The 13,881-nt window shown below is 44.3% G+C and overlaps 1 protein-coding gene across 1 annotated transcript; it reads right to left on the bottom strand.

Moving 5' to 3' along the window:
• Positions 1-9,549: 9,549 nt before the first annotated feature.
• On the bottom strand, positions 9,550-13,219 carry LOC117190057. The gene is made up of 2 exons (XM_033395139.1): positions 10,292-13,219; positions 9,550-10,172 (listed from the first exon to the last, which is right to left on the bottom strand). The coding sequence occupies exons 1-2, from the start codon at positions 10,303-10,305 to the stop codon at positions 9,611-9,613; spliced, it is 576 nt and encodes a 191-aa protein (XP_033251030.1). The 5' UTR covers positions 10,306-13,219; the 3' UTR covers positions 9,550-9,610.
• Between the last annotated feature and the right edge of the window lie 662 nt (positions 13,220-13,881).

Raw genomic sequence — 13,881 nt, 5'->3', positions numbered from 1 at the left:
CCAAAACATCGTTGCTCTAGCTCTTATAGTCTTTGAGCAATAGGCGCTGAAGGGGACGGACGGACGGACAGACGGACGGACGGACGGACGGACGGACGGACGGACGGACGGACGGACAGACGGACAGACAGACAGGGCTCAATCGACTCGGCTATTGATGCTGATCAAGAATATATATACTTTATGGGGTCGGAAACGATTCCTTCTGGACGTTACACACATCCACTTTTACCACAAATCTAATATACCCCAATACTCATTTTGAGTATCGGGTATAACAACATGGTCCCAGCAAGAACGGACTAATGGATAATGTAATAAATTCGTTAATAAAGCATCATGTTCATGTTTTTCTTAAATTGGAATCATTCTTCTTGTAGTAGTCCTAATTTGTTCCGCAGTTCCGCAAATCTTCCAGCAGGTAGTGGCTTCGTGAAGATGTCAGCAAGTTGGTTGACTGTATTAATATACTCAAGAGAAATCTCATAAGTTTCTATCTGTTCTCTTGAAAAATGATATTTTATATCAATATGCTTTGCTCTTTTATGACATGAGGGATTATTTCTCCTCGGAGCGCATTCACCCTCCGCAACATTATTTCTCCTCGGAGCGCATTAACCCTCCGCAACATTATTTCTCCTCGGAGCGCATTCACCCTCCGCAACATTATTTATCCTCGGAGCGCATTCACCCTCCGCAACATTAATCATCAAAATCATAAAAATAAAAAAAAATGTTTTCATCATTAAATCAAAAAGGTAACATTCAATTGTTATTCTAATGTGGTTGGTGTGCATTCTGGGAAGTGTTATGTGATCTAGCATTTGCTCTAAGGATACGGGGAAAACCCAGAAAAACCCGATCAGATCACTTTAAAATTAGATTAACATAAAATTAAATTACTATAACAATTCATTGGTTCTTTTGGTTCAAATCAAAAAAAAAAAAAATAAAAAAAAATTAAATATGAATTAATATAATAAATTTGTTAATAAAGCATCATGTCCATGTTTTCCTTAAATTGGAATCATTCTTCTTGTAGTAGTCCTAAATTGTTCCGCAGTTCCGCAAATCTTCCAGAAGGTAGTGGCTTCGTGAAGATGTCAGCAAGTTGGTTGTCTGTATTAATATACTCAAGAGAAATCTCATAAGTTTCTATCTGTTCTCTTGAAAAATGATATTTTATATCAATATGCTTTGCTCTTTTATGACATGAGGGATTATTTGCAATGCTAATACAGCCTTGGTTGTCTTTATAAATGTTAATGGGTCTGTCGAGTTTAAGATTAATACTATTTAGAAGAGACTTTAGCTATAAAGCTTCTCTTACAGCTTCAAATAGGGCCATATATTCAGCTTTAGTTGATGAAGCTGCCACTGAATTCTGTATTTTTGTATTCCAACAAATTAAATTGGAATCGAACATTTTAAACAAATAACCCGCTGTACTTTTTCTATCAATCTCATTACTACCCCAATCGGAGTCTACATAGCCAACTAATGTATTTTCAAATGATGTATTCTTTTTAAATATAAGCTTCATATCAATAGTTCCCTTTAAATATCTAATAACCCTTTTTAAACATTGCCATAACTCAGCATTGTTCTTGCTACTATATCTACTCAAGATATTTACAGCGGCAGCTAAATCTGGTCGTGTACACAGCATTATGTACATTAAACAGCCAATAAGGTTACGACATGGAGCATTGCAGTCTTCATCTGAGTTAAGTAACTCATAATTTAGTTTATATAGTAATGGAGTACTGACAAATTGCAACTATCCATGTTAAATTTATTTAAAATTCTTTTTACATATGCAGCTTGACTCAAATATATTTTGTCTTCAAACATTTCTACTCTGATACCGATAAAATGTTTTATCTCATTTAAGTCAGTCATTATAAATCTTTCGCTTAAATACTTTTTGAAATTATTCATTCTATCCATATCCCTTGTCGCTATTACTACATCATCAACATATAATAATACATATATGTTTTTCTTTATGTCACCTCTATCAAGAATATATATGCAACGATCCACGGGAGAGTTTACAAAATCGAATTCTTTCAATGCTTGCTCAAATACTTGAAACCAGCATCTAGCTGCTTGTTTGAGCCCATAAATGGCTTTGTTCAGTTTGCATACATGACCAGCACCGCATGATACGCCGTGAGGAGGCCGCATATATATCTCCTCACTTAATGTACCATTGAGGAAAGCTTTTTTAACATCCATCTGATGGACTTTCAAATTAAACTGGACTGCCAATGATAGTACGAACCTAAAACTGGCAATTCTAGCAACGGGAGCAAATTTTTCTTCATAGTCTACTTGGTACTTGTGACGGCGCTTCGGCCGGGGTATGCTCGTCGCGCCGGGTTCCACAGAAATTTGTTTGATCTCTGGGTGTGGTAGCTGAAAGAGAGTCTCGTAATTCAAGAATAAGGCGGGCTTTGAGCGGTAATAAAAGAGATAGAGTTATTTTTATTGTTCTTAAAGGTACAAAGTTTGGTAGTTGCGCGGGTGTTTTTCTGCTGGCTCTTCCTTCGGGGTCGTCCTTCGGGTTGGCCGCACGTGGCGGATGGTTGCGGGCTGGTAGTCTTCTGGTCGGTGCCGGTTGAGGTCGCGGAGGTCTAATGCGCTCCGAGGGGAAGAATGTTGCGGAAGGTGAATAGGCTCCGAGGAGAAATAATGTTGCGGAGGGTTAATGCGCTCCGAGGAGGAATAATGTTGCGGAGGGTGAATGCGCTCCGAGGAGGAATAATGTTGCGGAGGGTTAATGCGCTCCGAGGAGAAATAATGTTGCGGAGGGTTAATGCGCTCCGAGGAGAAATAATGTTGCGGAGGGTTAATGCGCTCCGAGGAGAAATAATGTTGCGGAGGGTTAATGCGCTCCGAGGAGAAATAATGTTGCGGAGGGTGAATGCGCTCCGAGGAGGAGTAATGTTGCGGAGGGTGAATGCGCTCCGAGGAGGAATAATGTTGCGGAGGGTGAATGCGCTCCGAGGAGGAATAATGTTGCGGAGGGTTAATGCGCTCCGAGGAGAAATAATGTTGCGGAGGGTGAATGCGCTCCGAGGAGAAATAATGTTGCGGAGGGTGAATGCGCTCTGAGGAGAAATAATGTTGCGGAGGGTTAATGCGCTCCGAGGAGAAATAATGTTGCGGAGGGTGAATGCGCTCCGAGGAGAAATAATGTTGCGGAGGGTTAATGCGCTCCGAGGAGAAATAATGTTGCGGAGGTTTAATGCGCTCCGAGGAGGATTGGAGGATCGCTGGGGCTGCTGGTGGCTGCTACTGATGCTTACCTCTCCACGGGCCGGAGCCGAACTGATCCTGATCGCTCTGGCGGACCCCCTTTTATTTCCGAAAAGCAGCTGATCGTACGGTCTGTCCCTAGCGCGTTGTGCTGAGGGGTCCCTAACGCGTTTGTACGGATCGGCTGATAGTGTGCCCGTTGGACCTTGGGTTATGGTCACACTTGGGGCGGTCAGCTGTGGGTGTGACCGTGGGTGGCTGTGCTACGGGCCCATTGGTGGTGATCAGCTGTGGTTGGTTTTATGTATCTTGTATTGTTTGTTTATTTATATTTATTTCTTATGTGGCAGGTCTTCATGTGTTTGTAGCTTATGTTCTACTTATCCTACTAATACTAATTTTATAGTCTTCATGGCTTGTCTTGGTGTTTCTAGTGATATTGTTGTGGTGTTTGTGGCGCCGGCGCTTGGTCTTCCTGGCGCTGGGCGTCACACTCCCCCCTCCTTTCCCAGTGGAGCGTCGCCAATTGACTTTGTTTGGAACCATGCGCTGATGCGAACATCTCCAGCTCGGCCGATCTTCACCCAACACGCCTCCTGTTTCTCGTTCCGTAGTTTGAACCGTCGTTGAGTGTGTTTTGGGCGGTCGTGGAGTTTTGCTTTGACTAGTTCGATCGCCGTGGGCGCTAGTTCGAATTTTTCCGGGACCTCCCATTCGCCCGGGATGGTGCCTCTCTGGATGGGTTTCTGGGTTTCCGGTTCTGGTGTTGGCCGCTCGGGGTTTAGGTCTAGCACGTCCCGGTCGGACTCTTCGTCTTCCACTTGTTTTGCCCAGGAAAGTTCCGGGCCTTGTTGTTCGCTGATTCTTCGTGCCGTTTGTTCCTGTAGGTTGGCCTGGTTTGCCCAGCTGATCCTCTTTTTTGTTGGGATTACTTCATTGTGCGTTGCTACTTGTTCTCCTCGAGTCTCGCGCTGTCCTGCCGTGGTTTCCATCGTTTTGTTTGTTGCTGTTTTCCTTGGTGCTGACACCTTTGTTCCTGATACTTTCATCCGTGAGCTGAGTGGGGGGGCAGCCGATAGTAGTTTTGCCGCTCGGTTTTTGTGGCTGGCCTGTGCCATCCTTTCTTTGAATTTCCGGGCCGAAATGTTGAATTTATCTTCTTTATTTTCCATCTGTCTGTTTCGTCTTTCTGCTTGTAAATTGTACGCCGTTGTCTGAGATCACTCGCTTTGGTGCACCTCCCCTCGCCAGTATTTTTTCTCTGAACGCCTTTCGGAATGCGTCAGCTGTTGCGCTTCTTGTCGGTGTGACCTCCACCCATTTCGAAAATTTATCGATAAACACGATTAGTGCGGTGTTGCCGTGCGGCGATCTTGGGAGTGGTCCCACGAAATCGACGCATATTGTTTCCCATGGTGCTTGTTTCGATACCTTAAATTTTTGGCAGCTTTCGCATGTTCGTACGAATCGTGTTACGTCTCTGGTTAGCCCTGGCCAAAAGTATCGCTGCCTTATTCTGATTTTCGTGCGTCTGATCCCGAGATGTCCGGCTGTTGGGTTTGTGTGATTTTCGGTTAGTACCCTCTGTCTCTCTTGTTTTAGAACGCACAGTTTCCAGGGTTGATCGTCTTCGTCGTTTTGGCTTGGTATGTGTCGGTATAATCTTCCGTGTTTTATGGTATAATCCGTAGCTTCTTTTGGTGTTATCTCTACTTGGTTCCATTTGTTTTGATACCAAGCGCATTCTACGATTTCTGCTATTCGGGTTTCTTCGCGTGGTAAGCGGGAGAGTCCGTCCGCCACTGCGTTCAACTTGCCTTTCCGATATCGTATTTCGAATGAGAATGCTTGCAGTCCCAATGCCCATCTTGCTACTCGTCCGGATGGGCTTTCGATGGAATTTAACCATTTGAGGGCTAGGTGATCTGTAATTACGATAAATTGGTAGCCTTCCAGGTACATCCTCATCTTGTGTATAACCCAGTAGATGGCTAGGCATTCTTTTTCCGTTGCGGAGTATTTCGTTTCCTCGCTTTTGAGCTTGCGGCTTGCGTAGGAAATTACATATTCTCCGTCCGCATCTTCCTGGGTCAACACCGCTCCTAGGCCGCAGTCGCTTGCGTCTGTTTGCAGTATGAATGTTTTTCTGAAGTACGGGCATGCTAATATTGGTGCTTCCGTTAGACACAGCTTTAGGTCTTGGAAGCTGTTCTCTTGTGCTTCGCCCCACTCAAATTTTTGCCCCTTTTTTAATAGGTCTTGTAGAGCTTTTGCTCGTTCGGTGTACGCTGGTACGAATCTGCGGTACCAAGAGGCCAGGCCCAAAAAACTGTGCAGCTGTTTCAGTGTAGTTGGTGCGGTGAGTTCTTTAATGGCCGCCACTTTATCTGGGTCTGTGTGTATTCCTTCCTCGCTCACCATGTGTCCTAGGTATCTAAGTTTCTTTTGGAAAAAGTGACATTTTGCTGCGTTTATGCGTAGGTTTGCTGTCCGTAGTCGTTCAAATACCGTTTGTAGTTTCTGCATGTGTTCAACTTTCGTCCGCCCAATTACGTTTATGTCGTCTAGGTATGCGAAAGCGAATGGTTCCATGTCCGATCCGATTACCGAGTCTATGGCTCTTTGGAACGTAGCAGGTGCTGTTGTGAGTCCGAATGGCATGACCTTCCATTGGTACAATCCTCGCCCGGGAGCTGTAAAGGCTGTGTAGTGTCGGCTCTGTTTTTCCATTGGGATTTGCCAATACCCTGACTTTAAGTCGAGCGTGCTAATGTATTTAGACTCTTTAAGCTGATTTAGAATAAAGTCCATCCGTGGTAATGGGTATGCATCCTTCTCTGTTTTTTCGTTTAACAGTCGGTAGTCCACGCAGACCCTCCAATCTCCGGTTTTCTTTTTTATGAGAACAATCGGCGAGCTGTATGGGCTGTGTGATGGTTCTATTATATCTTGCTTTATGAGTTCGCTGATCTCTTTGTTGATGATTTCCATTTGCGCTGGGTTTCTTGGGTAATACCTCTGTTTGACTGGTCTGTCATCCTTCAGAAATATCCGATGTTTCGTAACATTGCTCACCCCTTCAAGAGTGTTGGATTTTTGTACCTCCGTTTTAATCCATTTTTCGATTTCTTCGTCCGTCGGCTCTGTTACTGAATTTCTTGCGCTTTCCTCCTTTCTCTTTGGGCTTGGTTCCCCGTTGAAGTTTACTGTGGCTTCTCCGCACGTTATTGATGTGCCTGCATCCTTTAAAAATTCCATCCCTAGTATGGGGGTGTCCGGTACCCCTGTCATGATTAGGAATGATTGGGTGGTCTCTTTTCCCCCTAGTTCTACTGTTAGTTGGATTCTCCGTGTTGTTCTCCGAGTGCTCCCATCCGCGAGACGGATTAATCTGTTTTCCACTCCTTCGATGCCTTCTTCTTTTAGTTTTTCGGCCGCATTTTCGTTTATCATGCATCTTGTTGCCCCTGTATCGATGATTACATCCATCAGTTGTGATCCAATCCTGGCCCGTCCTAAAAGTTGGTTCTTGTTAAATATTAGTTGTGTGTTGTCCCGCTCAGCTGGTTTTGGGCCACAGGAGATTCGCGGGTTGGTCCTGCACCCTGTGTGTTTTCCGGTCGTTTTCTTCAGCAGTCTATTGTGCGTACTCCTTGTTTGTTGCAGTCCGGCAGTACAGTACGGGTTCCCTGTTGCATGTTCGGGCCTCGTGCCCATAGTTTCCACATCTTTGACATTTCCTTTGTCGGTATTGCGTCCTTTGCCAAGCTGGTTGGTCGTTTTGTGGGTAATTCCATTGGCGACCTGTAACCTTGGAGAGTCCTGCATCTGTCTCAATTTTTTCGAATTCCTCTGTGATGATCATGAATTCCGACAGCGTTTGGAATTCTCTCCTCTTCACGTATAGTTTCAGCGGCAGCCGGCAGTTCTGGTATATTATTTCCAGTTTTTCCTGCTCTGTGTAGGTTCCGAACCTCATTAACTTCCTTATTTCTTGGATAAAGTCTCGAACTGGTTCTGTTTCCGCTTGTTTTCGCTCTGCCACTTGTTTTGCAAGCTCCTTTGCGCTTTCTTCCAGAATTATCGGCATTGCGAATACGAGGTGGTCCGGTTCTACCCCGTAGGTTTCTGCTAATTCCTCCATCCTGCTCAGGAATTCTAGCAGCCCTCCTTTTCCTGTAAAGATCAGTTCCCACTTGCGTATTTTTTTTATTATCGCTACTGCTTCTGGTGATCCTTTCTTTATCTGTTTTGGAAATAGCGATTTCTTCCTGCCTGTCCTGGTCTCTCCTTGGCTCTCTTCCATTGTTGGTTTTTGTGGTACTCCTTTTGGTGATTGTTGCCTTGGGCTCTTGGTTCTCGGGCTTCTCCCTCGTGTTTGGGTATTTGCTAGTTGTTCTAGCCTCTCTCGAATATGTATTGGGAGGTCTGTTCTCTCCGAAAATTGTAGTAGTTGTTTCTTTTGGGTTTCTAGTCCATCCAGTTTCTCCAATCCGAATTCCTCGCAATAGTTTTGTAACACCAGTTTCGTTGCTTGGTTTATCCATTGTTTTGCCATCTTGACCTTTGAGATTATGCTTCTTATGCTACCACAACCTGCTCGGGCGCCAATGTGACGGCGCTTCGGCCGGGGTATGCTCGTCGCGCCGGGTTCCACAGAAATTTGTTTGATCTCTGGGTGTGGTAGCTGAAAGAGAGTCTCGTGGTTTAAGAATAAGGCGGGCTTTGAGCGGTAATAAAAGAGATAGAGTTATTTTTATTGTTCTTAAAGGTACAAAATTTGGTAGTTGCGCTGGTGTTTTTCTGCTGGCTCTTCCTTCGGGGTCGTCCTTCGGGTTGGCCGCACGTGGCGGATGGTTGCGGGCGGGTCCTGGTAGTCTTCTGGTCGGTGTCTATTGCCTCCTCCCAATCAGATTTATCATTCCTAAAATTTATTTCATCAAAAGAATTTGGAACTTCATCAAACATTATATGGGCATTTAATATAAATTTGTTAAAGCTTTTATCATGTTCTTTATAAGACACCTTCGGCTTAGACTTTAACCTCTCACTTTTTCTACTAATTATATTAGTATCCTTATTTTCTTCACGACAATTATCTGGCTGATCAGCTTTTTCACAATCCTTACTCTCATTCGGGATATATAATTCCTTACTATCATTCAGGAAATCAGTTTTTCTTTTCCAACTTTCATTCGGAAAATTCAGCATTTTCGCATTCCTTACTTTCATTCAGGATTTCACATTCCGTACTTTCATTCGGGAAATTAAACTGACCACATTCCTTACTCTCATTCAGGATTCCACATTCCGTACTATCATTCGGGAAATAAAACTGATCACATTCCTTACTCTCATTCAGGATTCCACATTCCGTACTATCATTCGGGAAATTAAGCTGATCAGATTTCTTACTCTCATTCAGGAATTCTTGTTGACTTCTTTCCTTACTCTCTTTCGTGAAATCTGTTTCAAATTTTACTTCTCTAGAATAAAGCATATTAGTCTCGTCTACGACAACATCTCTTGCAACAAAAACTTTTCCTTTAATGACATCCCACAATTTGAGTCCAAGATAGCTTTGAATGATTTTTCATCAAATTTACCTTTTTTAATTTTGTTGTGCACATACACGGTTGAACCGAACACTCTTAAAAACTTTAAATTGGGCTTTCTATTGTGCCACAGCTCATATGGGGTCAGTTTACAATCACCAAGTGCTTTGCTTGGAATTCTGTTGATTAGATATGTTGCAGTTAGCACAGCTTCACCCCAAAAACTTTTGTCTAATTTTGCACCATTTACCATAGCACGAGCTTTCTCTGTAATGGTTCTTATCATTCGCTCCGAAGCACCATTCAACTGAGGTGTATGTGGCACTGTCAAATGATAACTTATTCCTTTATTAACGCAGAACTCACGCATTTCATTCGACAGGTATTCTCTACCGTTGTCAATGTACAAATTGACAATCTTGAAATTAAAATGAGCCTCTCTCTTTGCTACAAAATCTTTAAATACATTGTCTTTGTACACGGAGCGTTTTCCGCATTAATGTTCATTCACGGATGGGGGTGTGTTAGTTTTTTCTGCAAACGAATCAAAGTCTATACAAGAAAGAGAAAAGTCGATCGATCCAGTTGAGTATTAGGGAACAACTATTTATTACAAATCTTAGTGCTTGAGTACTGGGCATAAGAGAGAGAATACAGTGGTGAATTTAGTACAATTATGGTGAGTAAATACAAAAAGTGAGCGTAGGCTCTCTATTTTACGAGGGTCATTTGAATACTTGTTCCTTAAAGGAGTTTGACCGAACATCCCGGCCCCGCTGAAAGGACTGCTTTCAAACCACCGGAAGAATTGCCAACTTGTGTATTTGCCTGCAACATGTTCCATTTGCAGTGCGGAGGTGCACCACCCGTACAAGTCCATCCTTCCCAAGCACAGTAGACTGCACTCGGCCTAGTTTCCAGCGTAGCGGTGGCAGGTTGTCCTCATGGATGATGACCAACGTGCCCTCGGTGAGGTTCGTTGAGGGTGCTGTCCACTTCGTGCGCGATCGCAATTCGTTGACATAGTCAGCAGACCATTGCTTCCAAAACCGTTGCTTGACGGCCGTAATCGCATCGTAGCGGTCCATACTTGACAGCTTGATATTCTCGAGGGACCTTTCAGGTAGTGATCGCAATGATTCGCCAACCAAGAGATGACCAGCCGTGAGAGTGCTATAGTCATTTGGGTCTGACGAAAGCGGCGATAGCGGGCGCGAGTTGAGGATCGATTCTATCTCGACGACGACAGTGCTCAACTCTTCAAAGGTGAATCTGGTGTTGGCCAGCGTACGATTTAACAGCCCCTTTGCACTCTTGACTGCCGCTTCCCAAAGGCCTCCGAAATGAGGTGCCCTGGGGGGAATAAAATGGAAATTAATAAAGTCAGATGCGCAAAATTTATAGATTGCATCTTGGGTCTGCTTTAAAAACATAAACTTTTTTAGTTCCTGCAGTTGATTAGATGCCCCTACAAAGTTAGTGGCATTATCGCAGAAGATGTCTGTCGGCAGCTTGCGACGACCTCCCATCCGTTTCAATGCGTTTAAGAACGCCTTTGTTGACAAATCAGAGACTACTTCGATGTGAACGGCCTTGGTGAGAAGGCAAACGAACACGGCTATGTATGCTTTTGTAGGTCCCTTTCCTGGAATGCGTAGATATGTGTTGATGGGTCCACAAAAGTCAACTCCACAGCGTTCAAAGGGTCGAGCCGGAGCGAGTCGCGTAGGCGGTAATGAGCCCATGAGTTGTTGTAGCAGCTTCGGTCTGTAGCGAACGCAGTGTACACAGGAGCGAACAATTCTACGTGCTAAGTCTCTGGCGTTAACGATCCAATACTCCAAACGAATGAGAGCGACTAGGGCTTTAGGTCCAGCGTGATAGTTCCGAAGATGCAAATGGCGAATATAGTTCCATACAAATTTGGACTGACTAGGCAGCAGCAACGGATGTTTTTGACCGTCTTGTAGGTCTGAGTATTCCAAACGTCCACCAACCTTGATAAGTTCGAATCCGTTCACGACTTCTAAAAAGGGAGTAAGAAACTTTAAGCTGCTTTTTAATGGTTTTTGCTTCTGAAGTAAACGGATGTCCTCTACAAAATGAGTTTGTTGAATGTTCCAAATAAGGCAATGTGAAGCAAAACGAAGTTCATCTGGCGTCGGTGAGGTTGTGGTAAACGTCGATTGCTTCCGACATCTCCTTATGAACCTAATCATCCAAGCAATGAGACGCAGACTGTGAGTGTACGAGCTGATATTATCGACGATGTTGAGGATATTATTTGTCTCGTGTACGGCAGCAAACAAACTTTTCCGATTCTCCGAGTTAACCACGTCCATGTCAATATCAAGTTTTCCACCAGTGGCGGGCCAGCTTAGTGAATCTTCGACTAGAAACGTAGGACCCGAAAACCATGGAGACTTAATCAACTCGCTCACGTTACAGCCTCGCGACAGAATATCAGCAGGGTTTTGATGTGTTGGCACATAGCGCCATTTTCCATCAGACGTTAAATCCTGAATATCGGACACTCGATTTCCAACAAAGGTCGATAAGGTGACTGAGTGTTGTTGCAACCAATGCAATACGAGCTGTGAGTCGCTCCAAAAATAAGATGTGATAGTGTGTTTACTGAATATGGCCTTGACTTTGTTATACAACTGAGAAAGTAGATGTGCGCCGCATAGTTCAAGCTTCGGAAGAGACTGTTTCTTCACTGGTGCTACTCTAGACTTAGAAGTGAACAATTTCACTGTGACCTGTCCAAGCGAATTCTCCGTGCGCACATAAACACAGCAGCCGTATGCCCGAATCGATGCGTCGCAAAATCCATGTATTTGAATGCTCCTAGTATCAGGCTGCAAACAAAAACGAGGTACCGCTAGTGACGACAGTGAATTCAGCGATTCCAAACACTTGCTCCATGCGTGGCTTAAATTCTGGGGGACAGACTCGTCCCAGTCGAGTTTCAAAAGCCACAACTCCTGAAGAATGATCTTAGAGACAATGACTAACGGTGATAGCAGACCGATTGGATCGAATAGCGACGACGCAGTAGACAAAATTGTTCGTTTTGTGGTAGTGGGATAGACTTCCTTTGGATTAAATGTGAAACTAAATGCATCTCTTCGTTGATGCCAAGTTAAGCCGAGTGTGCTGCTGACTGAGTTTTCTGAAATGTTTAATTCCTTGGTAGATTCGTCTTCCATCACGCCTGGATGATTTGAATGCCACTTGCATAATGGAAACTGACCACGAGCGAGAGTTGATGTGATTTCAGTTTTTAGTTTGAAGAGTGTATCTATATCACCAGCCCCACACAAAAGGTCATCAACATAAAATGCAGTTTTAACAGCAGCAGCCCCTAATGGCCATGCATCCTTACAATCCTCAGCCAAGTAATGCAAACTACGAGTTGCGAGAAATGGGGCAGACGCAGTCCCATATGTCACTGTATTGAGTTGGTAGGTTTGAAGATCCGTATTTGGAGATGCTCGCCACAAAATGTACTGGAATTTTCTATCTTTCTCACTCACAAGTACCTGCCTGTACATTTTTGTGACGTCGGCTGTGATGCCGAACCTATGCATGCGGAACCGCAGCAATTGCAAGTACAACTCATCCTGAATGGTAGGGCCGACTAAAAGTAGATCGTTAAGTGACCTTTGAGATGTTGTACGGCAAGAGGCGTCAAAGACAACTCTGAGCTTCGTCGATGTACTGTTTGGTTTCAGAACGAAATGGTGGGGTATATAATAATGCGGTTCTTCCAAGTTAGGATTCAGTACGAGGGACATATGGCCGAGACTTTCATATTCCTGCGGTAGACGAGCGAGACGTCTCTCAATGGCAAAAAATCGAGTTCGAGCTGTATCGAAGGAACTTCCAAGACAACTTGGATCTTCTTGAAATGGCAAGCGAACGACAATCCGCCCACTGGCATCCTGATGTGTTGTGTCCCTGAAATGGTCCTCACAGCGACGATGATTTGGGAGCATTCTAGCGCTTGGATCGACAAATGAGTCCACTTTCCATAATTGCTGCAAATTCTTGTCGATCGACTCTTCTACAGTCGCCAAGCACATAGTGGCTGTCTGTTATATTGCCGCTGGTACCTCCCAGCAACAACCCAACCAAAAAGAGTCTTCTGCAAAGTGGGAGGATTTGGACCAATGCGAATCTGGCCAACAGCTAGAGCTCCATAGAAGGCTTCGGTCCCCAGTAACAAATCAATACGTTTAGTCCTATAGAACGATTCGTCAGCCAATGGAGTGTTAGCTGGTAGGTTCCAATTCGATATGTCGATCTCACTATCTGGCTGGTAGGCAATATGGGATGTGATTCCAAACTGGAGAGTGAGCTGATAGCCGGAAGTACGTGACTTAATAGAGGTAATCGTACGAGCCTTCAATCTAGTAAGGGAGTCTCCTATACTGCGAATTCCAATGTGGTGTTTTTCACGACGAAGGCGAAGCTTTTGTGCAAAGGTTTCGGTTACAAAATTAACCTGAGAGCATGAATCAAGCAACGCTCTACCGAGTTTGTATTCACCTGTGGCATCCTTTACCAAAACCATAGCTGTTGCCAACAAAATTTGATCATCTGCTGCGATCTCCATATGAGAATGTGAAGCCGTTTGATGAGCCGCTTGCCAGGAGGGTTGCGCTGGTTGGAGTACCGGTTCAGTAGTTGAAGATTGTCCTGCTGATGATTGGGGTGGCTGACGGATTAGTGATAGCAAACGACGAGTTTATTTGGTGATTAGAATGACGATTTGACTTATTGGATTCAGCCTTTCGTTGTGACGAAGCATCAGCCGAGTTTCCAGACGAATGGAGAAACTGACAGTGGCGTTCCAAAAGCTGTGTGCATGCTAGCCAGGTTGGCAGAGTTTTGTAGTCCTGCGATTCCTTCCACTTGTTCCGAGTTTGCTGATCACACTTTTCCATTATAATATATATAACCATAGCGTGAACAATGTTCTCAGGTTTGCCGATGGACTCCAGCGAGCTTAATATAGCGGATGCCTTATCCACTAGGCTGTATGGACTCCAGCGAG

Source organism: Drosophila miranda, assembly GCF_003369915.1.
Source record: "Drosophila miranda strain MSH22 chromosome Y unlocalized genomic scaffold, D.miranda_PacBio2.1 Contig_Y1_pilon, whole genome shotgun sequence".
In the NCBI taxonomy this organism is placed as follows: Eukaryota; Metazoa; Arthropoda; class Insecta; order Diptera; family Drosophilidae; genus Drosophila; species Drosophila miranda.
The sequence above is the reverse complement of the archived record's forward strand: the minus strand, read 5'-3'. Positions and strand labels throughout refer to the sequence as shown.